The sequence below is a fragment of the Gambusia affinis genome, linkage group LG17 (assembly GCF_019740435.1).
Source record: "Gambusia affinis linkage group LG17, SWU_Gaff_1.0, whole genome shotgun sequence".
NCBI classification, from domain to species: Eukaryota; Metazoa; Chordata; class Actinopteri; order Cyprinodontiformes; family Poeciliidae; genus Gambusia; species Gambusia affinis.
In genome coordinates this window covers 22,415,704-22,442,120 of record NC_057884.1, presented here as the reverse complement: position 1 = coordinate 22,442,120, position 26,417 = coordinate 22,415,704, and the positions used below count along the sequence as shown (strand labels likewise).

Here is a 26,417-nt window from a genome sequence, read left to right as displayed (position 1 = left end):
CAAATATTTTCCCAAATTGTGAGTGAAATAATCTGCCAGTATTAGAACTTTTTCATCAATATTAAGGAATTATTTACTTAAAACAAGCTCCTATATCTTGTTGAAAAGTTACTTATATGTTAGCTCACTTAAAATGAGACAAAACTAAGATATTTTTACTATAAACTAGACCAAAATGCTTGGTCATATTTTGTGATTTTGCAACGTGAACTGTGTTAGTGCCCTAGAGTTTCTAACTAGCAGAAGTGAGGAAAGCCACAGGGTGAGGGAATGATTGGTGAACAATGTTTAATTGATAATATGAAGCAGGAAGAAAAGTCACCCAGGACCAACAGGGTGCATGCATGTTTCCATTCAGATGAAACCGGTGCACCATGCTGCTCATGTTTCGTTACGCTCTACTTGACATGTTTATGTATTTTTACCTCAGCAGGAATAGGGGAGGGGCATCTCTGTCTATGACTTACCATAGCCTGACCAGGAAGAGAGAATGCATTCAAGAGAGTTGTGGGGGAATAGTTTCAGGTTTAGGAGAGGAGGGAGAGAAAAATTAGCATTTGTTTTCCACTACACACATTTAACTTATCACCCTTGTAATAAACTTACATGTTGAAGATCGTATTGTACATAGAAGTCATAAAAGTGTGTTTTTAATCCTATCTAGATATTTATTTCTGGTTTCAGAGTTGTGCCCTTTGGACATCTGTTCTCAGTTGGAGATGCTACTTTGTTTACACTTTTATAAGGAAATGCTCATTTTTTTTCCTCTACCAATTTGGACAGAGAAGCATTTCATCCTGGAGAGACAATCATGTTTACATTTTTACATGCAAATGTGAACTTTTTCCTATTGCAGTTTATTTAGCTGGAAAGGGTTTACTTTCACAGAAGCTCTTTGTTTTTGTTAAAGAGTTTTTAATAAGTTAGGTCAGAGGTTACCAAAGATTTTATGGGCTCCCCTATGGATTAGAATAAAATCCCCGAAAAAAGTAAAAATAAAAGATCAACTGGGTACACATCGTTCAACCAGACATAAATTTATATACATATTTTATTTTCAAACTCTACGGATGTTTATTTCACTCTTCAGGTTGTAACACACTACAAACCATCTTTACAGTAAAACACTTTTATGTAACTGTTTTTTTTCTATCATCCATACCACAACCCCCTCCTGCAATTCCACTGCACCCCCTCTAGGGGGCGCCCACCACTTTGGGAACCACTGACCTAGGTAGATATTTATAAATACACTATGATATCTTTTAGAATCACAATATTCTAATACATTTTCTTGTGATTTTGTAAATTGCATTGTAGTGTAAATATTGCCTGGGTTAACTTCTAGAATAGTTTAATAACTACATTTTAGTGTATAAATAGCATGCTAACAGTAATATGCTAGGCAAATTTACAAGTATATGTATAATATTACAATAATTTAACTATTAAAATAGCAAAAGCAGTATATTTCAGTTTTAGTAATTAATAAAAAATATACTTAAAGACACTAAAATATGGAGTAGAAGTATATTTTTAGTGCACTATTTGAGTATACTGAAGTATATTCAGAAAATGAGCTTCTTATATATATTCTGGTCCACCAAATTTCTGCATAAAACTTTGAACATCACACCATTTTCCTACCCCATTACATGTCATGAGATACTTTTTGTTATTTTTTGTAAGAATTTACAACAAAACGCACTGAAATGAAAGTTTGAGAAATTTAAATGCACACAAAGCAAAATAAAAGCTCAGCAGTGACATCTGTCGGTTTCACAATAAAAAAACCTTGAAGCTAAGAGAAACAAGCAAACAACATAACATGACGAATAGAAGTGAACGAATAAACGGTACTGACCACGTCGCTGACCAGGGGGATGGGCTTCTTCTTACGCAAGTCTGGCATGCTGTCGATTCCATACAGACCAGATTCACCACTGCCAACAAAATGAGGGCATAAAGTCATAAAACACAGAAAACTTTCACTATACCTGCACTGGTACCATAAACTCCCCCCCTCCTAGACAAAGCATTTATGTTCTGATGAATAAACTTGTAATAAAAGGTAAAACTTACCTTGGTTTAGCCCAGGCCTGTCTGCTGTCGGGATCCACATCTCTGACCTGCAGGAATATTTTAAAGATTTTAGGTTGAAGACATTTTGAGAGGAAATGAGAAACGGTTCTAGTTGAGCTTAACCTCTCTGATGTCACATAAAAAACTCATTATTGAGTTATTAAACTCAATAGCTGACCATAAGGTACCCTGGTGATGGTGAAAAGAAGAAAAATAACAAAAATATACTTTATTTTCCCACAGTGGGGACAGACGAATGGTAGCATGCAAATTCACAAAAAGGTCAAAATATAAAAAAAAATAAAGATTTCTAACAGCAAAGAGGAGTATTTATCGGTTGTTGTTATTTGTCGGTCCAGTTTTACTTATCGGATCAATACCAATATTTTAATGCAGATATTTCCTAACCGGTAGAGTCGGTGGTAAAACTTAGAAACAAAGCAAATCAAAACATAAAACACACACAACCCACATTGTTTTTATTTTCTCCAGGAGGTAACGAGTAAAAACAAAACAACAATGCCACAGAAAAACACATTAGGAAATAAAAATGGGTGAATAATTAAAAAGAAGGATGGTATTTTATGTGTAACCTGATTTTCTTCTCTTCCAAACTCTGAAAAAAGAAAAAAAAAAAACAGATCATGGAGAATATAAATTACATAAAGTAGTTTAAATAATCTTTTTTAAAAAGTCAGGTGCATCAGCGTCTACGTTCACTTGTTGGTCAATTGTGATTTTTTGCTGAAATTTGATATTTTATCCTCACATCCAGATTATCCAAAAATTACATTTTCAGGAACTTTCCATTAGATTAATTAATCAATAAACCAATTAATACCTTACTTCTGACATGGTTATTAAAGTTAAAGAAGAACCTGAATGCTTTTTTTAAAGGTACCTGGGATGAATTCGTCTTGAGATTGGGATCCCTGAGATCCCTGAGATCCCTGAGACCCGTAGGAACCCTGAGTGGATCTGGAGAGTCGACGATGTGTCTGTCTTTTTTCTCTCAATATGCGCTGAAAATTAGCAATTCGCTCTCTATGGCTGGCGTCAGCTGGTTTCGCTTTGTCTCCGTCAGCAGCGGGGCCGTTTTCGCTGATTGGCTCCAGAAGACTTTTCGGCCGGACTGCAGGACTGTGGTTTGGGGTTACGGCAGCGCTGGACAACTCTCCACTGCTCTCCACGGCTTTTTCTGCCAACTCTAATGAGTTACACTTAGTTGGAGGGGGAAACTCTTGTGGAGAGACTGGTGTATTGTGAAATGTTTTACTACTCTCACCGTCCCGCATTGCAGAGGTAAATTGGTGAACATCCTTCTCATTGGGTTCACTGGCTTGTCCAATTGATGATGGAGACAAGTGAGAGTCAGTAACTCCCTCATGGTCGGGCACTTCAAACTTCCTCATTTCCCCTTTCAAAGCAGACCTAAACGTGACGACAGCCTCGCTGCAGATCGTTTCATCAACCTTGTCAATGGGGGTTTTGGGTGAGGTCTCTGAGTCTATCTCAGAAGATATTTGTGATAATGATTCCAGTACTTCCTCTCTGGAAAGGCTCTGATCTGTCCATTCCCTGTCCAGACTCTCAGCGGACCCGAGATCAAGCGTATCCCCAGATGATGGATATTCATCGCAGGGCGAATGTTGTGCCGGGTAACCGTCTTCGCAATCCGTCAACAGCACGGTGGAGCAGCTCAAGCTCCTCGACGGCTCGCTGTCGAGGTCGTTTGCGCAGGCGTCCATTGTGTGGTAACCAGAACTTCGGGAAAATGGGCAGTTTGCCGCGCAGTCACAGTCCAGGAGTTCCTCCTCTGCTTCATTGGTTGGCATCCTCCGTGCAACCTTACTGGAAGAAATCGAGGAAGAGTTGTACTGCTGTCCAAACAACAGAGAAAGGTGTTCAGAACTGCTGTTTGGGGAAGATCCCACTGCAACACATTGTGGTTCCTTCTTCCAACCGTCTTGGTCACAAGAGGAGATGTCGTCTTCACTCCAACGCCAGAAATTGCATTCTGCATCACCAGAAGGAAAACCTGCTTCCTGGTAGTTGGAGCTGTGAGACGATGACAGAGAGCTGGTGCTTTGGTAGTTCTGTCCACAATGACGCTCCAGGAGGCAGAGTTCAGGATTTGAACTCTGCTCCAAGTTGTCAAAACTAAATGAATGGACAACACCATCAGTTTTGTTGTGTTCTTGCCAATGTTTAGTTGCTCCAGAGCCTGAATTATCTCCATACACAGTGTCATCAAACTGTGGACTGCGATCTCTCTCATGGAGACACATGACGGCGTTCTGTCTGCCCAGACTTCCTCGTCTGATGCGAGCCGTTTGAGGAACCGGACTCGGCTGAGGTGTGGCTGAAGCGCCGCAGTACAGCTCCCCTATTTCACTGAGCACTGCGTCGACGCAACAGGATACTTCATCCACTGAGCCGCGCACAGATGTTAAATACTGCCTGAGGTCAGAGATTTCCTCCTGGATCTTATTGATACCTTTCAACTCTTTAAGGATGTGCTCCACTATGTTACCAGAACCTTGCCCTGCTTCCTCAACTGACATCTTCTCCTGTGCATCATGTTTGGTGTCATCCCCAGCTGCACTGCCATCCTGGCATCGAGTTGCTGTCTTTTCCCCAACTGAGGATATGCTAGCTTTGTTGCTGGTAGAGTTGATCGCTGATTCGTCACGAGGGGGATTATCTTCCAGCCCCAGCGGCTTTCTGTGCAAGCTTCCCCCCAAGTCTGGGCTCTTTGAGCTCTTCGTCTGCAGCTCTTGCCTTTTTGGTGAGACTTGAAGTGGATTTTCATCTTGTCCACCAATCCGTCCTTTGGGAAACATTCCTGGAAGGTGGAGCTTGTTGTCAACTGGACCAGCGCATGGGAAAACAGCAACTCTGCGACTGAGAGTACCTACAATAAGTCTTTTTTGTTGATGTGAGAAGGGAAACAGAAACATAATTTCAGTTTGTTTTTTTTTTAGGTAATCTTGATCACATAACCAATAAACTACTGCTTCTCCTGGCAATTTCATGTTTTAGTATAAGTACTATAAAAACTATATTACATTAACAGCGATTACAGCTAATCTAATTAGTAATTTTTAAAAAACAAAAAACAGATTTACAGTTGAGACCAGATATTTGCACACTTTATAGAAAGAGTGTTTTCCCTCACTTTCTAATATTAAATCTCCTAAAAATTAGCTACAGTTAGACTATTGGTATGTTTCTTATACTAGCCAAATATCAAAATATATGAAATTGTGTCATACAAAACAATTTACAGGATTTATGTGGAGCGTAACTAAAAGTTTAAAGGACTTTCTTGTCCTTTAGCCTCCTAAGTAACTTAGAGGTAAGTTTTGGCTCATTGTTCATTTGGGAGACCCATTTGTGACCAAAGTTTAAGTTTCTGAGATGTTTTATCAATGTTTCTTCAAAATGTTTCTCAATATTACCGTCTATTTTCACAACAGGGATGTGAAGTTCCTTCTTTTCTCCAACTATGTGATTTAGTTACTGTGAAGTTTCTATCCATACGCAGATGTCTCTTAAAATGAAGGTATTAGCTGGTTTTACATATTGATTTTAAAGTAATGGCTTCTTCTTTATAGAGCGGCTTTTCAGTCCATATTGGATAGGAAACTTTGGAAAACGGCAGTTTTTTACTAATCAACATATTTAATAGGTTTTTTGCTTTTTGTCTACAGAATCCATCTACTTCCTGAACTCTGACTGACGTATTTAAAGTTACATAAAATTGGTTGAATATATGTCTTTTTATACAGTGTACATAATCATCTGGTTATTTCTGCAATAAAAGCAGAAAAATGAAAGATTTACCAAAATATAGTTGAGCTTGTTGGATAAATTGTTGTTTTACAGAACCTGAAGGATCTATTTTAGTCGGGGAACCAACGATAGTCTTTACAGTGCAGAAATCAGACAAACAGTCCAATTTAACTGACATCTCAGCTAAATTTGTGGAGGGAACAACCAGCAGCTGCTTAGCTGTCTGTAATTAGGAGCTCTGGAGAGGCAGAGCAGCAATTAGACGGCAAACCGATTCTTAATCCTGAAGTTACGTCAATCTTTCAAAAAAAAAACAATCAGCTGCAACAACCGATCACTCAGATTAACGGACAACACTTTACAGGGAAGGAAAACTAAATAAAACCTGATTTAACGGCAGATGATTTAGTTATTTCCTGTTGGAGAGTTTTAGTTACGAAAGGAAAGAAGAAAGAACGAGAGGAAGGAAAGAAGGAGGGAGAGGGGCAGGAAAAGGTGAAACAGTGAAAGAAAGGATGAATGGAGGGAAGAAAGGAATGAAAAAAAGGAAAGTAAAGAATGAAGAAATGGCAAAAGAACGAATGAATGAAAAAGAGGGAAAGAGGTAAGAAAAGGAGAAGAAATGGTGAAAGAAAGCACAAAAAGAAGGAAGGAAGAAATAAATGAGAGAATGGTGAACGGAGGGAAGGACAGATGGAATCAGAAAAGTCTGAATTTTTATAATGAAATAATATTTTTTCTTTCTGATCCTCAGCATCTTTCTACTTATGAATCAGGTTGCAGTTTGATTTTCTGAAAACTAAATTAAAGCTGATAAGAAAATCACAAACAAATCTGAGTTTTAAAATAAGAAGAAGGAAACATTTAAATCTACCTTAAACAAAAAGCTGCCCTTGCTTTGACGTTTCCAAATTTCAGGGAACAAATCAGGAGCCAAATATTAACTGTGCCAAAAACAGCAATAAGTAAAAAGTTAAATCCAGACCTTACCTTGTGGGAATAAATGAAGTTCAGATCCACATGGTCAGAATCTGTGAACCTTTTTGTTAAAACGTTTTGCTACATTTCAGACGATTTAACAGCTACAGCTTTAATTTCAGTCACTAAAGGAGAAAAATGATGGGAGGAGACGAGTTTTCCTCAGAAAGGCATCCTGGGTTCCCTCCCACCGCGTTCGATGCCGCTCCTCTTCCTCTCCTCTTCCTCTCTCTCCGTATTTTCTGCCTAATTTCTAATCTGAGGCTGAAAAGCAGCAAATTCTTACTTTCATCCATTCAATGTAGCAAAAGGCATAAGGACGGACGAATGGAAAGATGAATGTTTAAGCATCTTCGGCTTAAACATATTCCTAACATCAACATGTGGAAAAGCTCAGACATTTCTGCTTCACTTAATATCAATCCGGAGTAGAGCTGATCTGTTCACTGTTTTATGGATCAACTGATTAATAATTGAATAGCAAAAGGTTATTAACAGGAGATTTTTTAAAAAGTTGAACAAGGTGAAACTAAAACTGCCACCTGAGTTTTGTGTAGAAAAGATTTACAGACAAAGATGATTTCCCCATCTTTAGTGAAAAATTGTGTTTGTCTTCAGTAACTAATGTAACCACTGAAGACTGATTGTAAAAATGGTGTTTGATGGGAAAACAAGACAGAAACTTCAAACAATCCCACACATTTTAGCAAATGATGAAACACCAAGAGAGGTTAAACTCAACCAGAGAGATAAAATGCTGCAAAGTTTATTTACTACATCTTTGTGTATTTTGATGGGAAAATAAGTCATTATGAAAGAGAAGATGATGAAGATTTTACCTCCCGAAGCTGAACTCTCACTTTGTTGATGGCTTTCAACCAGCGAACTCTAGACGGGGAGAAAGGCAACAGCTGGCCGCCATCATGGAATCTAAATGGAGAGTTAATGTCACAGATCCCTTCCACCTTCAGTAAAACAGTAGAAAATCAAACCAGAACGTCACCTTGGGAGTTTTGGTGCTTCTTTTTCTGATGCTTCGCTTTTTAAACTCTGCAGAAGTTCATTGGACTGAATGTCTACATCCTTCTCGCTGCCAGCCGAGTGTCCGTTGGTGGGAGGCCGGGTGGGACGCGGCTGGCCGTTGGTGGACGGGTGTAAGCCGGTACTATGGTAGGAGTGGAAAGACTCTTCCAGTTCGGAGCCGCCGGTGCTCTCATGGCCGGTCTCGCTTAGCTGCGAGCTAGCCTGGCTCAGGTTCCCCGACGACCCGAAACGATTACTTTCCACCGGACTACAGTTGTGAGAGAGGAATGAGGGAAACATTCAGAAACTGACGGGACATTTTTTCATACCTTACTTCTTAAATCATAGCAGTTGAGAGTACAGTGGAACCCCAACTTTTGGAGACTTTTCAGTGGGATTTAAAACCTAATCCAAAGGGTCCACCCTAATAATCAAACCTCAAAACAATATAACTAGCTTAAATAAATCCCACTTACCTGCTACAAGCCATGCACATATAAAATGTTGATTGAACAACAATCTTTCTGAAGTATGAGCTGGGTTACTACACACACACCACATAAATCCTGAAATTAGATACCCAACCTTCCTGCTGCATGTTGGAAATGGTAAAAACTGCATAGAGATGGTGCATTACACACTGGTGTGAGGAAAACAAGGATGATTATTTGCACAATTGCTTCTGCATATTTTCTTTCTGTTTCCCACGTTAAGTAAAAACTTCCAAAGAGCCGAATGTTTACAATATGCAGACTTAATCTGTGTTTGATGTTGCAGCTAATATATTTAAGAGGAGACATTATTTGTTAAAACACAGATTAATCATAATAGGAACACCAGAAGAACATAAAGTTGGAACCAGATACACTGTATAAAAAGACCGACTGACACTAATCTAGATTTTTCATGTTATGTCACTTGGAGTTACCAAAAGTATTTTTCCTAAATACTAGAATAATTTGTCTTCCAAATTAATCTGAACAAATGGGTTAGAAAGTTACGTGAGTACAACATAGCTAATATTTTGGAGTGACCATTTCAAATTTGTGGTATCAGTTTCCTCAAAAATTACAGTCAAAGCTAAAAAAGTTAAATTTACTGAACGGTCAACCAGTTCAGTCAGAAAGACTGGGCCAGAACCCCAGCAAATTACAGTGAAAACCCAAGACAAGCAGTTAATTTCTACCAAATAATAAACAAATACCAATACTAACCCTACTAATGTTGAATACTAGATGTATTTAAACGTCCGTCTTTGAATAAAATAATAAGAAAATCTCAGTTTTACTCTTCCAAAAACAGATTTCACAATCATAACAGACCTAAACGTTTATGCTCAAAGAGTAAGAGAAAAAATGTTATATCTTTTTATACAGTGTAAAACGGTTTCAACAATGGGTTTGATCAAATCAGAACTCCTTAGTCAGACAAAAACACATTGTAGCTCTTGACAAAACAACAAAATTTCCAAATACAAGAAGAAATTGGTCTAAATGTCTCCGATGTCTTCCTTATTCTGGTGTAAATTTATTTGGAGTTCTGTTTTGAGAAAATTAAAAAAAAACTGTGGAGTCAAACACACCAACAAATTCACAACCACACTATGCAAGAGACAATGGACTGCAGAGCTGGACAGGGAATACATTTTTAAAAGCTGTCAATGCAGCATAAATGGTGAAGGGGGATACCATTGATTATGCTTTTACTGGCCTTTTTTCAATCAATAGATCCTTCTTGGACTGGTTGTCCAGCTGCACTCCTGCGGCAGAACCTGCAGAGGGGTCTGTTTCTACAAGCCTCTCCTTCTCCGTTAAGGTCTGGGATGCTGAAGGATCTACATCAGGAGCGGAGATGCAAATCTGGGGGTTTACTATGTCATCTGCAGAACCTACCAGTTCGATTTTATGGGGGTCAGGTGTTGAAGCCTTTTGTGCACTATTTGTTTGACCACTTGTTGGCTTGTTGACAGCCTGGGGTTGAGATGTTGTAACCTGGGAAGCTGAAGATTTGGGTGGCTCTGCCTGCCATGGAAAACTCATTTTTGCCCCAAAGAATGATGTTGTTGGCTCTTGTTTCCCTGTAATGCTTTTTTCTTCTTGAAACAAGGTTCCAGAAAAGGATTTCAGTCCTGACAATAGACCACCGGTACCTTCTGTTTGAGGTGATGATGAAACAGCTGATGGCATAGCAGGTGAAAACAACGACCCAAGGGATTTTCCTGCATCACTCTGTGCAGATATAAAACCCCAAAATGACTTAGTTTGTGGTTGTTCAGCACCACTGGAAGGTTGATCAGCTGGGGTAGCTTTACTAGCATCCAAATGAGGAGGAATTGACTTGACATTTTCATTAGTGTTGGGTTTTTCTTCTATGAATATTGGTTTCTCATGCATCACTTGTCTATCTGCAGTTGTCATTTCTTGCTCAGTCTTTTCTGGCTGACTAGTAAGTTCTTCTGAAGTATCTTTTGTCTCACTCACTCCAGAAACCTTTGGACAAGATGCGTCAGATTCCTGTCCATTACTGCTACTGTTTGTTACTTCTGCTTGATGCATTTTCTGAGTTGTACTCTCACACATGGGCAGAGTTACTTCTGGTGAGATACTTTCATTTTCAGACTGTGAACCTGGTTTTGTAGTTGCTGTGGTAGATGTTGCAAGAGTGGTAGAGGTACTAGCAATTGTTGCATCACTACTGGGCGTGGTTCCAGTACTGGTAGTAGTGGTAGTGGCAGCAATACTGACATTTTCTGCAGTAGTAGCATCTCTAGCAGTATGATCAGTTGCAGCTGTAGCAGGAGTTGCAGTAGTAGCAGCAGTTGCAGCAGCAGGAGTTGCCAACCTTGGCTTAGCTGGCACTGGTTCAGGAGGTTTAGGCGGTTGTCTTAAACCACCAAACAGAGATCCTCCTATGCCTCCCAGTAAAGATGCTCCAGCTTGTGGTCCTGCAGCCTGCCCAGTGGGGCCACTAAACATTCCTCCAAGCAGAGAACCGCCTGGCTGTGAAGTCGCTCCTGCCCCTGCACCTGCACCTCCAAACATCCCACCCAGAAGTGAGCCACCACTCGAGGGAGCTGATGGTTTGGCAGTGGATCCTCCTCCAAACATGTCACCTAATATTGACCCCCCAGTGACAGGTGCTGTGGTCTGAGGACCAGACTGTGGAGTAGCTCCTTTAAATAAGCCTCCTAGTAAAGATCCACCTGTTTGGGGAGTTGTCGATTGAGTATTAGACCCTCCGAAAAGTCCTCCCAACAGTGATGCCCCAGACTGACCTGTAGGAGCTGGTCCAAAAGGCAAGTTCTTCTGCTGTTGGGTTGGTTGAGAGGCTTCAGTAGGAGCAGATGCAGGTTTAAACAGAGAAGACATAAAGCCTGTAACAGCATCTGCTGCTGAATCAATGGAAGATTTGTCTGGTTCTTGAGGTTTTTGCTGTGTATCGGCTGCAGGACTTACTGTCAAAGGATCCACTTTTTCCTCTTCTACTTTAGGAGTTGCTAAATCTTGAGTTCCACTAATTTTGAGTTCAGATTGTGATTGTGTGCAGGATTCCACTTCTTTAGACTGGCTATCTTCAGTTAAAGTTACTGACTGTTCAGTACTTGGGCAATTATCTGTGATATTGGCATCAGTTGTTGATGCATTGACCTCAGGACAAGAGCCTTTACCCTCAAGTTGCTGCTGTGTTTCCTTCTGCTCAGTGCTTTGGGAAGCAGAATCAATTACACCTATTTCAACAGCAGTAGACGTTTTGTTGTCAGAACTGTTTTTATCTGTTTCTGTAGGTGCTGTAGCTTGAGCTGACCCACTAAATACTGAAAACACGCCTTTACTAGAGGCATCATTAGCACCAACGGTTGGTAAAATACCACCTAGAAAAGATGCACCAGTTTGTGCTGTAGCAGTTTGGGAAGACGATCCATCTAAAATCCCTCCTAGTAGAGAGCTTTTGTTTGGAGTTGTTGAACTTGTTTGAGGCACCGCAGGTGAGGGTGTGGTGCCTCCAAAAATCCCACCCAAAATAGATGTTTGAGATCCAGCAACCTGAGGACCGGATCCACCAAATAGGCCTCCAAGTAATGATGACCCTGCAGTTTGAGGAATAGGCCCACCAGTCTTTGTAGGACCACCCTGAGACACAGGTGGAGATGCAGAGCCTCCAAATAAACCACCAAGTAATGATCCTCCAGCCTGAGACGTAGTAGTTTGAGATGAGGTCCCTCCAAACATTGCCCCTAACAGTGAACCTCCAGGCTGGGAGGAAGGCTCGGGAGCAGAACCTCCAAACATAGAGAACAAACCTTTGCCTGGTGGCTCTTTGGAGCCTGAAGATGCTGGCAAATATCCTGGAGGTGAAGGTCCTGTCTGGCTGCTGGCAGCCTCTGGACCTGGTGCAGAAAATAAGGAAAGGAACCCTTTGCCTGGACCTTCTGAGCTAAATCCTCCAGAAGGTGGAGGATGTGGGCCTGATCCAGTGAGCATCGAAAGCAAACCAGGAGCTGATGATTCCTTAGCAGTACCAGCATCCTGGGATGCCGTTGCTGCACTAGGCATTCCAGTAGGCTCTGATGTAGGTTTGACAGATGAAACTTCCATGTTTGCAATTGTGGCCTCTTCCTTATTGGACACTGTGGTACTCGAAGCAATGTCACCTGGCATGCTAGAATGCAATTCAGCTGAAACACTGGTAGCTCCGGTCTCTGAAGGACCTATCTCTTGACGATGGCTACTGGAATCAGGTATTTGTGCTAATTTTTGTTGGGGTTCTTTGGAACCAATTGATGAGTTGGGAGTTTGTTGTTGTGGTGACGCAGTTGCTGGTGTAGAGGGAACATTTGGTGTTTGAGAATTTGTCGGGCCACTAAACATGGAAAACAAATTTTTTCGTGGACTTTCAGTGGAGCCAGATAATCCACCTAGCAGACCTCCGAGAACAGAAGCAGCAGTCGGCTCTTGAGGTTGAGAGGGTACTTTTGGTATAGACTGTACCTGAGGCTCCTTACATTGTTGTGTTTGTGACTGAGGAGCTGCTTGGTGAGATGGTGTAGTCGATGGCTGAGGTTGTTGAGGGCTGGCATCACTGAACACTGAAAATAGTCCTTTCACTGTCCGTTCCGATGAACCTGATGACCCTTGTAAAAGTCCCCCAAGAAAAGATTCTGATTGAGGTTGAGACTGTTGGGTGCTTGGCCCACCAAACATTGACATAAATCCTGTAGATGGAGGATCTTTTGGAGGAACAGTAGGCTTTTGTGAGGATTCAGTGTTCGGCTTGGTATGGCTAGGGGGTGGAGGAGTTGTTGATCCTCCAAACATTGATAATAGACTTTTACCAAATGTTTCTTGTTGAGGAGGCTGTTGAGCTGCACTTGGTGGATGTGTTTGAGGTGTGGGTTCTGGTTTAGGAGCAGCCTGTTGAGGACTTGGGCCCGTAAACATTGAAAAAATACTTTTACTAATCGATTCTTCTTGTGGAGCACTTGCTTGTGCAGACGTCTGTGGTGTTGATCCAACCAGCATATCGCCAATGGACAATCCAAAAAGTCCACCAGATGGTCCAGATGGTTTATTTCCTGCCTCCTGTTTTGTTTGTCCTGCAACTTCAGACTTGCTAGTTTCAACACCTTTGGGTAAATTAGAAGAGAAAACCTCAGACATACTTCTACCTGGTGTCTGGCTCTGTGTTGGTCGAGCAGACTGGTAACCTGTTTGTTGTCTTACTTCACCTTTTGATTTAGATGTAGAGGAAAGTGAACCCTCTGTGACACTCTGTTTCATTTGGTGTTTTTGTGGTGGAGGTGGAGAGGGCTCCGGACTAAACAAGCTGCCAATTGAACCAAAGAGATTTGACACACCTGTGCTCTCTTTATTTCCAGCAGCACTGCCTGTTAAGGAGGTAGTGCTGCCAGTCTTGCTTTGAAGATTAGGAGATGGCTGAGAAGATGTCTGGATATCTGGTTTAATTTCATCCATGCCTACAGCAGACTTGAGAAAACCCATAAAGCCTCCCTGTGGTTGTTCAGGTGGCTTTTCACCTTTTGTATCCACTGGCTTGTCACTTGCAAGTGTAGGTTGTGCTGGTTTAATAATAGATTGTTTTGATGTAAAGGGTTCAGTAACCTGGGACTTTGTTGGTGGGGATGCTTGCTGTACCATCGTAGTCTGACGTGAAAGTCGTGGTTTAAGTGAAGTTGTACTTGAGGGTGTCGAGGGCTGGGTGACTTGAGGAACTGAGGGAACTGTTGGTAAAATTCTACCCTGAGAAGTTGTTTGTTGTTTAATGCTTTCTGAAGAGGCAACAGCAGCAGAAGAGTCTTCTTTGATAATCTTAGACTTAAGATTTTGGAGGCCTGACGACAGAATGTTCTTAGTTTGTTTCCCACCAGCTTGATCAGAGTACGTCTCCCCAGGTTTTTTCACCTCCACTTGAGATGGTTTGGTAACAAAAGATGATATCAGGGAAGAAATCTTTTTAACCTGCCGATTGGGGAATTCTTCAGCTTGAGACACCCGTTTTCTCCATTCATCCTCTGAAACATCATCTACATGTCTCACTGTAACAGCAGTAGAAGAACGCCGCCGTTGGCTAGGCTGATAGCATTTGTTAAGGATCTGATGATTTAAATTCTCAACAGCAGTAGAGTTTAGAGAAACAGAAACTTTCTGAGCAAGCAATTTCTTTACTTCATGACTGTTCCAATACAGGCTGGCATGGTCTCTTTGATGGCATGAAAGATCCATAACATCTTGGTAGTAATCTTGATAGCCATAAGACGTTTGTCTTGGATCTACTCTTACTTTGTTTAATTTGTAAGATGCAAAATCCATGCCTTGCTGCCCTTGAGACATAAATGAATTTTCAAACATTTCAGTGAACTGCTGAAGATTTAAATTCATGATCTGGTTTCCTTTTCTGTATGCAGCGGATAAATCCAGGGGAGCATTGAGAAGTTGAGGATTGCTATGACTTTCACCAGGAAGCCAAAGAAGCTCATCCTCATTGTAAAGTGGAATTTTAAAACCACAGACCAGGACCATTTCATTGTGAAGCCAAGCACTGGGTAGACTATCTAAAGTCTGTCCATTGTCCCATGATTCACCTTCGGGTGTACACGCATACACATATTCACCTGCTGCATCTGTAAGTAAGGCATAAATATACTCATGGTCTGTGTAAACAAAGTACCCACAGTCACCATCCTCTGCTGGCCACCACATCCCTTGCTCCAGCAGGGACAGCCACTGCTGATACCATTCAGTGTCTTCAAGGTACAGCGAGTCTTCTGTATCAACATTTGCACCTGCTGAACAGTTTCTGTTCGAGTTAAACTGACTATACTGACTTAAGTAGTTTTTATGAGCATTTTGAGCATTTTCCCTTTCCATTGCATGTTGCCAGTTTGCTGAGTAAGATAAGCTTGGTGCATTCTCCTCATAGTACCCTTCATGATACAAGACTCCATTCAAGCTGTGAGAACTGCCATCGTTAAATGAATGCCATTTCCCACATTTTGCATTACTTTGGTTAGTTGTTAAGTTCAGAGCAGCTTCTTTATTAGATGAACATGCAATATTTTCTAAGTCTTCATAACTATTCCTTAACTTTCTTTGGGGGTATTCATTTCCTGGTCCTTCAAATGAATGTGATGCTATTTGTTTTTCATGATTTGCAACATCTTGCCAAGGAGTGTCATTCACTGGGTGATTAATATTTGAGTAGCTCCAGTGAAGTGTAGATGCAGGCAATGGCATGCCTTCACAGTTTTGTGTGTAATCTTCTCCTTGATAATTGTAGCTTAAAGACTCGTTCTGAAACTGCTGCCAAAGAGCACTTTCACGGATCCACTGGTTTTCATCATATGATGGACTAATCCCATACTCAGAAAAATTACCTTGGTAAAGGTTCTGATTTGTCACCCCAAACAAAGAAGGAACACTTCCACCTTTAAGAGACTCCAGGGTCATGACTGGAGAAGTAGTACAGCTCTCAAAATGGGAATGAATATTTCCTGTGCTATAAGCCATTGGGTTATTTGAAGGAAGAGAATGAGAGAAGTGTAGCTGAGATAGATTACCCATGCTAAATGAACAGTGTGTTGCCTGACTTTGAAGAGATCTTGCAAAAGCAGCTGAAGTTCGTAAGTCTAGACTCTCATTGTGAATGGCCACCGGTGTGCTAATTAAAGCATGCCTACTCTGTCCTGGAGTCAAACAAATTGGAGAAGATCTTTCCACCCTTTCAAAACTTGTGGTACTACTTTTGATCAAATCTGAAGATAATCCCATCGTCTTGGCACACTGTGTTGATTGCTCTGCATCCTGACTTCCCATCTTTGCTTGCTGGAAACAAGGGTTTTCATTTGCATTTTTGCTAAACAATCCTGATGAAAAACCTTGCCGTGCAGCACCATGAATCATTTTATCTTTATCTATATGTCCTTGTAAGGGCTGTTGTTTTAAATTGGCATGGGAATGAAGGGCCTGGTCTTGGTGTGGAGTTGTCTTTGTGATTGAAGATACAACGTCCCTTTCTTCTATTAATATTTCTGCTGATTTCTGACAGGTCAGGTCTGTACTTTCTGGTGTTTTCGTTAACTTGCTAAGCAACCCAGAAAGCACTCCCGTCTCTGTCTGTGTTGGGCAAGATTGGCTAAAAGGCACTTTGACTTGCTGATTTATTTGAATCTCCTGGCTGCTTTTGTGTGGCTGTTGCTGAGTCACATTTTCTGAAGAGGACTTAAATAGTCCAGAAAACAATCCAGTTCCTTGAGCTGTTTGGGTTGTGCTACTTTGAGGCTGATTTTGGTTAGAAATTGTGAAATCACTTTGTCTTGGCTGCTCGTGACTTGATTTACTAGGGGAAATCCCATGGTGTTGTGCTGATGGTTGGCTTTGTTTATTTATGCTGTCAGCTGAAGAAAATTTGAAAAGACCAGATAAGAGACCACCTTTTTGTGAAGGTTGCTGAGGCGGGACAGTTTGTTGTCGAATGAAGCCTGTTTTAGAGGATTCTTGGAGTTCTTGCTGGCTCATTGTTCTATTCCTCATACCTCCACTTAGTCCTTGAGTTTTCTGCACATTGCTGGCTTGTTGATGTTGATCACTGCCAGATTGAGGAACTGTTTGAGAATTTGAACTATTCTCAGTGGAGGTAAATTTTAGTAAGCCAGAAAGCAAACCTCTCTGTTGAGGTTGAGGTTGTACTTGCCGAGTTTCGCCTGATATCTTCTGCTGTCCAGGGATACTGCTGCACATTTCCCCTTGCCTTTCAGCCTCAGGCGGCTGCTGTTGTGCAATTTGTGGTATATTTTCTGTTGATGAAAACTTCAATAGTCCTGAGAGAAGGCCACCTTTTTGTGGAGTGGTGAAACTTTGTTGGGAGGTAGAGTGTGAGGGAATATTGCCTTTTATTGATGGATTGCCAGACAAGTCACTACTAGAGCCAAGATTCAGTAGTCCAGATAGCAGTCCTTGTTTGGGCTGACTAGAGCCGATCTGAGAAATGTCTTCGGCTGAGCTGCCTCTCAAAGGTGTGCTGAAATGCTGAGATCCAGGCTGATTAGGGTTTTGTGATGTTCTTGTTGGCTTTTGAGTTGAGGTATGTTGTATGTCAGTTGGCACTCTGCTGCTCTGAGGATGAACATTAGTCTTCTGGTTTGGACCAGCAGGACTGGTCGAGGGGCTAAACATGCTGGAAAACCATCCTTTCTCTGTATTTTCTTGTTGGACGGCAGAAGTGGCATAGGATGAAGCTGCATTGCGATATTCTTGTGGGTAATTCTGTGTTTTCATAGAGGCACCAGCGTCTTCAGTGGACGAAAATCTCAAAAATCCAGAGAGCACACCTCCTTCTGGTTTTGGACACTGCTGAGTAGGAATATTTTCTGAGGGGACAAAAGGCAATTTTGGTTTACTACTGAGTGGCTGGTTTCCCACCGTTCTCTGTGGTTGTGGATTCTCATTAGCTCGAAACACTGGATAAACCGCCACAGGAGGCGCGTTTGGAGGTGGACCAGGAACGACGGGTGAAATCAATGAACTCAATGATTTTTTGAAAGGGCTAAAAAATCCTGTATTCGCAGTTTGGTTAGTAGAGTCCTGCGGCTCTGGAGGATTTAAATTTTGCTCATAAATATCTGGATTTTGTTTCCAGTGTACATTCTTGTCATAATTTTGCACCGAATAATTGTCATGAGCTGAACTCCCTAACCTTACTGATTTCATAGCACCAGCGTCTGTCATTGACTGTTTACCTTGATGAACAGTTTTAGCAATCCACTTTCCGTCAGACTGGATCTTTGCTTGGGAATATTTAGACTCAAACTCTTGCTTGGATACAGCAGAACTTTGAACTTCACCTCCTGAAAAAAGCTTTAAAGGATTCAATTTTTCCATGACGGAGTTTCCTGGTGTAGTTTGTGGTTCAGTCTGGATCTTGGGTGAATGTTGTTTTACGGTTTGAGTAGTACTTCCTGTTTCCTGTGGGACTCGTGTTTTGTTCTGAGGCAGAGAACTGAAGGACTTGTTGGGAGAAGTTTCTACTGGAGATACGACCGCTACAGGAGCCGTGCTGTTTGCCTTTGTGGGGATAAAGGATAGAAGCCTTGTTATGCCAGATTGTGCAGGTTGTGGAGCCGGTGAAGGCTGTTTCATTCCTCCTCCAACTTTGTCAGTGATGGAGCCAAACAATGAACTCATTGCATTCTTCACACCTGAAATACCCTGATCAGAATCAGCTTCTCCTTTACAGTCCTTTGAAATACTCTGATCTTCTCCGAATGAATCTGTCCGGTTGCTACCCAGAGACGATAGCCTCGACTTGCTTGATTTGGGAAGGGAACCATATTTGCTAATTTCCTCCTCTTTTTCAGCGAGATATTCAGAGACCGTTTCAACAAGACACTGAAGCTCATCCATTGGATCAACATATTCATCAATCGGCTCCTCTACAGGGGAAAGTATCGCCTCAGAAACCCATCCTCCAGTTCTGCTACACTTCTTTTCACGGAGACCCTGGGGATACTCCATGTAGCCCTCATTGGGATGCCGCTCCTTGTGATGCTGCTCGTAAAAGTCTCCAGCCACAAAGTCATTAGTATGTTTATTGACCGCTGGAGGGTACGGAGTATCCCCGCAGTCAAATTTAAAGTCAAGCCGCGCTCTTGGTTGAGGATCGCACCCTTTTTTATATGCTACGTAGTTCTCCAAAGTATTATCCAGGTCATTTTTCGCCCACATCCTTGTTTTGTAGAGAAGTCCGTCTTTGTATGGCCTGAGGCACGATGAAGTCATGAAGCGCTCCTCTTCCTCCTGCATCTCTGCTACCCGTCGCAGGAATGTCTCCCCTCTTTTCTCTGGAAACGTTGCAAGACAATCGGGAGACATCTCTTCTCTGTGCTTATGGAGAAGCCCTCTGGGGTCCGTTATTCTTTTCTTTCTTCTTCGGTCGATAGTGTCATAGCTTTCAGGGTAAGTTGCAGCCCGAAAACTGCTATGAGGCTGACTGACTGTTGCTCTCGTCGGCTCTGGGTAAGGTCTTCCCATTCGAAAGATCACAGTGTCTTCCTCGTCATCCAAGAAGTCGCTCAGCTGAGGCTTTGATCGTCCTTTGTATTTGTTTTCCCACTCTTCAAACCCCATGCCAGAATCTACAGGTATTATTCTAACTCTTCCCTTCTGGTTTAAGGATCTTAGTAAGTAAAGGATGGGAGCAGAAAGAAAGACAAAGGGGAAGCAAATGAAAAAAAAGAAAAATTGAAGACAAAGCACACAAAAGTTAGACAGTAAGATTAAAAGAAGACATTAAGACAGGAAAAACTGCATGCAAAGGTAGATAAATAAAAGCAAACAGAAACATCCTGGAGAGACTGATATTTACGTATTCACCCCTCTGTGCATTTTGCATGATCAATAGTTCTGTTTTTGTGTTGTAACAGATTGTGTGTCACCATAAGCCTGAACAAATTTAGATTCAGCCTGAACAAATGTCACAGTTAGCAGCTCTCTAAACCCTAAATCACCAACATACGACGTTTGGTTCAGAAGTTTATAATCCCCAAAGAGAGAAGCCTGATTCAGTCCCTGACCCGCTCCCTCTGGGAGCCTCACAGAGAGTTTTCTCTTTCCAAAGCTTTTGAAACTGCCGAGGAGTCGAAGCAACACAACAGATTCTCTGACAAAATGAAACAAAGAGCTTGAATCCCATTTTTATTCTCTTTTCTGCAGCAGAATTAGCAGCTTGCTATCAGGAAGCGCAGACAGATTTGTGATGTTCTCACTGGTGCAAATTAATCTAAAGCACCAACATTCCTCTATCGTCTAAAAACTGCATATTAAAAATTTCCCTTGAAAACTGTGAGTTTTTAAAATAATTTTGATGTAAACAGGTAATACCACTCAATAATCTTTCCAAATTGACAAAGGGTGATGCAATTTCAGCCGATTTAAAAGTGAAACCAATCTTAAGGGACTAAAGTTGCCTCTCGATAATTTAGAATATAATTGAAAAGTTTTAATTTGTATAAATAAATTACATAAAAAGTGATGCATTTCAAAAAAATATTTAAAGCTGATTATTAGATATTTAATAAAAAGTCAAAATTCAGTTTCTCAAAAATAAAATATATTAATGACACCAATTTAAAACAGCTGTTACATTTTCACCTACACAGTGAAAATGTCATTAGTAAGGCTGCTGTTTCAAATTATACCAACAAAAGTTGGGCTGCAACTAACAATTATTTGTATAAAAAATTGAGGAGTTTGAGGTAGAAGATATTTACAGACAAATTTGTTTTTATTGTAAATCTAAAATATAATTTTTTTTTACAGCTTTGGCTTAAGTACTGTTCTGAATATGTTGTTTATTCACCAAATGGACTTTTTTAAGTGTATACTCTAGTTAATGATTAATTGATTACTTGTTTCAGCCCTACACCAGAAATAAAAACTAACTTACAAGTAACTTTACAGCAAGAAATAAAAGTTTATTTTAATCTTATAATTCCTTAATATTGACTAAAAACTTACTGGTTTCACTGGTTGATTATTTCATTTATGACATTTTTTCCAATGTGTGAAGAGAAATAATCTGCTATTGAAACTGCTTCGTTTTTATCAATATTTAGGAATCATTGATGCAGAACAAGCTTCTATATCTTCCTGAAAAGTTACTTGGAAGTTAGTTTTGCCTTATTTAAAGTGTACTAAGATACTTACAGTAGAAACTAGACAAAAAATACTTTGCGTATTTGCAGTGTTCAGTGTGTGAATGAGTGTTTATGCTCGGCTCTACCTGCTTCCTCTCTGGTCCCGGTAGTCCAGGTCCAAGCTGCGGACCGAGTCGGTGCAGCAGTCTGGGTGCTGCTGGGCGCCGCGGGGCCCCATGGGGAACTGGTGCACGGACGAGTTGGGCTGGGCCGTGGTGTGGTACCGAGGCGGCAAACTGTTGCTGGTCTCGCTGCGGTAGTCGCTGTCCCGGTCGTCTACGGCGCTGTCCTGATCGTCCAGAGCTGCAGCAGGAAGATCCGATCAATAAAACTAATTTAAAGACGACCTATTACCTTTAAATGTTTAAATTATTATGTTTACTTGAACAAGTAAGGAAAGGCAAAACAAAAGATGCTCATTACATTTCTTTTTACACAAAATCCTTCTTAGATAATGAGATTTTAGTCTTCTCGTTTCAGAATGAGCTGTTTGTTGGGTTCTGTCACTTTAAATCCAGATAAACTGCTGCTGGCCACGCCCCCAAATCAAATGGCTGCTAAAAGACACGCAATTATACAAGTAGAAGGGGAAAATCCTCCATAAACAACAGGAGTGCAAAAATCTTACCAAGTATTTTTGTTCAATTTTTAGTGAAAATATATTAATTCACTTGAAGTAATACAAAAATAACTTACAAGTAACTTGAACAAGATTTAGGAGCTCCTTTTAAGTCAATAATTTCTTAATATATAAAGAAAAATACTCTTTACACTGGCAGTTTATTTCACTTATTGTAAGACATTTTCCCCATGTGTTAAGTGAAATAATCTGCCAGTGGAACTGGTACTTTTTAGATTTTTTTGTTGTACTTATGAATTATTTACTTTTTTAAAAATTCCTTTGTTTTGCCGAAAAGTTACTTGTAAATTAATTTCATTTTATTTCAAATGAACTGAGATATTTACTTTAAAAACTGTACAAAAACTTGAAAAAAATAAGATTTTGTGCTTGGGTTGCTAGGTGATGAGCAGAATTCCATCAGGGTTGCTAGGTAACGGCTGGGCTTTGCTCAGGTTGCTAGGTGAGGAATTTTGCAATATGTGTAAAACAGTAAATGTGACTTTTTGTTACTCGCCACATCGATCACAGATGATAACTTGACATGAACCAAGGCGGCGTCAGTAAAATAGAAGAAACACTGCCACCCGTTGGTGGGAGTTAGCATCACTTAAACAAGATGTTTTTACTTATTTTTGTGGAAAATTTGGAAAAAACCCATAATTATGGATAAGTGCAAAAAAAGGGAGGGGATCTTGTTTATTTAGCATCAATTTCCGCAAAGAAAAATGGACGGACACATTAACGCAGTAAACATATAAAAACTGCTTTGATTTGATAGATGAAATAATATTTAAGCAGGCAAGAGTAAATATAACAGTAAATTTACTCCAATCCAAACCAGAAACAGGATTTAGGAGCAACAATGCAGAATAAATGAGCAGCTGGATTGTAATGGGGCTGTGAATGGTTACTAGGGAGCAACAAAGTGTGATGTGTGAGTGATTCAATCTGGGTAAACAGAGAACCACAATTAGACATCGCCCCCTTTTTAATTAGAGGCAGTAAATTTATTACAGATCCATCCTGCTGTCCTCAGATGGCTGCAAGGAGGCCATAATCTGAAAGCAGAAATTATCCTGACACGAACACAACGAGAATCCCTCAGATTTTAAACATTTTAGTCATTCTTTAAGTGTAACTAATACCCAATTAAAATTTATTTTGATTATAAACTGTTTAAATTTGTCCTTAAAAGTGTTTTATTCATGTTTCTGTGCTAATTTCTTTAAACATTTTTACATTTTTGTGTAAATTTGTTTATTTCTGCAAAAATCTGGGCTAAAAAAAACAAACAAAAAAAACATCTCAATTCTGCCCTCTTTAGGTGGAGAAGTGGTACTGCAGTCGGAATGTCCTATTGCTTACAACGGAGTACGTCTCTTGGCCCTTTTGGATAGATGTATTTCTTATTTTCTCACCATTTTCAAAACCATCTTGTAATAAAACTGATTTTACATAAAAATCCAGCAGCAAGAGTTTGGGGGTAAATGAAAGGGCAAATGGGCATCAAGAAAAACAGCAGGAAAAAATGTGTTAGGCTGCAGAAACATGAGTAAAATGAATGGAAAAGTTATAGATTACATTTAATTCAGGGATATTATGATATGAACAAAGGGGTCGAGGGTTGGCCAGGGGAAGAGATCCATTAAGTTACGTTACATACTCAGTGGTTCAGCCCATCCGAAATAGTTGCCTGGTGAAAGTGCAAACATTAAAAATGAGAATTCAGACCAAACGGAGGCAGCAAGAAAAAAAAAAAAGTTCCCTACATTAACCTGAACAGCTGTGAAAAAGGTTTGGTTGGTTCTGATAAAAAGACACAGCAAGCAGCAGAAGAAAGCTCAAAATAAATTATCTGATGCCCTCTAGTGGCTGAACGGAGAACAGAGGGAACTCACAGCACTGGGAGGGTGCACACTGCAGCGGAGCCCTCTGGTCCTCATCTGGAAGAGGAAACTACAGGAAAACAGAGAATCAAACATCAGGTAGGGTTGTAAAGACTTTTCTAAAATGTCAGAAGTTTCCATAATAATACATTTTAATAACTTTAATATTAAAAGAATATTAATAGAAAGTTAAGAGGAAGGAAAAAAGTGTTCTTGCTACTTATTGTGGCTGGATTTAATGTACTGGAAGCCATCACAGACAGATGCAACCAAAATGTGCTTAAATGTCATTACTGATATCCAAGTGTATTCACAGAAAGTTGAGTGGAAGGAAAAAGTGTTGTAATCACTGATTTTTGGTTGAATTTAAAGCTTCAGAGCCATTACACTCAGATTCAACCAAACCATCCCCTTAAATGTCATTACTTGTATCCAAAAAATTTAATGGAAAGTTGAGTGGAAGGAAAAAGTGTTGTGATCATTGACTGTAACTGGAATTAATGCTTCAAATGTCATTACACACAGTCCCAACCAGATCATGGGCTACAACTATCATTACTTGTAACAAAACACATTAAAGTAAAGTTTAGTGGAAAGAAAAAATTTAGCAGTTGTGCACTTTTATCAATGCTAAGTAATTATTGATTTAAAGCAAACTCCTACGGTTATTTGTAAGATAGTTTTGTCATTTGCACTAGAAATTAGACATAAAATACTTGATAAGATTTTGTTTTTTTGCAGTGCATGTTACTTAAATCCAAGAACATGAATGAAAAGTTGAGTGGAAGGATAAAGTGGTTGCAGCAAGAACCATTTAAACTGTTTTTGTTGTATTTTCTCATTGCAAACAGAAACAGATGTTGGTTTGTATATTTTGAATATTTGCAGAATTTGCAGAAGGTGATGAAGAATTGATGATTTTATGGATTCAGTCGGTAACTAAAAAACAAATCCACCAAATTAATCTGATTTGAATTTATCTGAATTTTACCTCATCATGGATTCCCATGTTGATTCGCTCCAGCTTCCCCGTCCAATACTGCGCTTCATCCTCTGGGATATCTGGAGGTAAATAATTCAGAAAACACAACATTATTTATTTACAGTGTCTGTGAAATAAACTGGAACAAAATGTGAGCGACAGGAAGTGGAGCGTCGCATTAGAAGCTGCGCGGCTGCAGATGCACGTTAAAGGGCACAAAGCCTTCAAAGAGACGCCGACCTGCAGCTTTAATGGAGGCCAAGCGCCGCCGAGCTGCAGAACCGCAACTTTGATCTGATCAGAACGACGATGAAAAATGTGACGCTGCCACAAAAACATGAAAATGTGACAGATTTTCTGGAATCCATGTCAATATGTTGTTCCTGCTTTAGTAACCAAGATCTTTCTTCCAGAAACAGCTCAAGATGTTAATGGAGACATTTCCAAAAATATTAATATTCTTGTGAGAAGCAGATTTCTTTTTTTTTTTTTTTTACTAGATTAAAGTTTGGACTTTAACTAGGCCGTTAACACATAAACGTGCTTTCATTTACACTGGAGGTTTGCATATTTTTGTCATATAGAAGAAAAATGTAAATTCAAAACAACTCAAAGAGAAAAAAACTAATTTAAGCTAAAAATACTTCAAAATATTAGCAAAAAACTATTGACTAGTAAAAAATGAAATAAAATATCATTAAACAATTTTTAACAAAATATTAGCAATAAACAATTTTTTTTAAAAGAAAAACTACCAAATATTTTATATGACATTTTAGCAGTAAACTATCAAGAACTAAAATATTTTACAAAACCTTAACAAACTATTTGTAGTAAAATATTAGCAATAGACAATTGCAATATTAGCATAAATGTTAAACATTAGCCAGGAAGTAACATATTTTAATGAAAGCAATAAATTATTTATACAATATTAGCAATAATATATTAATAGAATTTGATCAAAAAATCTTAATAAAATATTAGCAATAAATTGAGAATGCAGGATTTCATAAAACATAAAATGTGACTTTACTAAAAAAAACAGATTCAATGAACACATTCATTTGGGTTCAATTACACAAAAAAGAAGAACAGAGAAGAAAATCACTATTGAAAATTTTCCAATCCTTAAATCTTCAAAAACAGAATTTGGTTAATCAATAAAATCAATTAATCTTCCAGCTGTTCTGTTTGGCATCATCAGTTTGATGAGACACTGTAAAAACAGACTAATTAAAATTTGTATATTTTTATGAGGCAGACACTCACCGAACGGCAGCTCGAAGCGCGTGTCCAGCAGAACTCGGTGAGGCGTCGGGTTCTTGGTGCCATAAATCTCATCGGCCTTCATCAGAACCTCTGAGTCCAGGAAGATCCACTCGCCTGAACCTTCCTGTGGTTCGAAACGGTAAAACATTTCACCCAAACCGCAGTGATGTCATCAGCCGCTGCTAATAGGCACTAGCTACAGCTAACAGTTGATAGCTATCGCGGCTAATGGGCGTTGTCCTATCTATTAATATACATCTGTGTTACTCAAATTGCCTGTCTGACTCGTTTCTGTGGTTTTTATTGTTGACGGGAATCTTGGGGAGTCGGTGCTTCTGGGTGTCATCTGTTGCTAGGTAAGTTTGAGCTCTGACCTCCTCAGACTGGCGGATGTTTTTCAGGGGGATCCAGGCCGTTCCCACCATGGTGTCCCAGATGAGGCCTTTGTTCCACACCTCCACAATGAGCCCCAGGTCCAGCCGGTTGATCTCACTGAAAGGCAGAAACTTTACATTTTTACTGGGAAATGTTGATGTTTTCCTAACGCACTGGGTGAAAAATGTCACAGAT

The 26,417-nt window shown here is 40.0% G+C and overlaps 1 protein-coding gene across 4 annotated transcripts in view; it reads right to left on the bottom strand.

Annotated features, from left to right (window-relative positions):
* The window catches only part of LOC122846984 (protein unc-13 homolog B-like), a 63,867-nt gene that overhangs the window by 19,892 nt on the left and 17,558 nt on the right, over positions 1-26,417 (bottom strand). For 2 of the 4 annotated variants that reach the window (XM_044144297.1, XM_044144299.1), the window contains exons 4-13: positions 26,222-26,339; positions 25,848-25,971; positions 24,585-24,655; positions 23,606-23,663; positions 21,172-21,388; positions 7,859-8,146; positions 7,695-7,785; positions 2,083-2,129; positions 1,865-1,943; positions 468-473 (exon numbers count right to left, since the gene is read on the bottom strand). In XM_044144297.1, the coding sequence (XP_044000232.1) occupies positions 468-473; positions 1,865-1,943; positions 2,083-2,129; positions 7,695-7,785; positions 7,859-8,146; positions 21,172-21,388; positions 23,606-23,663; positions 24,585-24,655; positions 25,848-25,971; positions 26,222-26,339 (1,099 nt within the window). The remainder of the gene's footprint in view (positions 1-467; positions 474-1,864; positions 1,944-2,082; positions 2,130-7,694; positions 7,786-7,858; positions 8,147-21,171; positions 21,389-23,605; positions 23,664-24,584; positions 24,656-25,847; positions 25,972-26,221; positions 26,340-26,417) is intronic. The other 2 variants (XM_044144298.1, XM_044144300.1) reach the window with 1 other exon arrangement.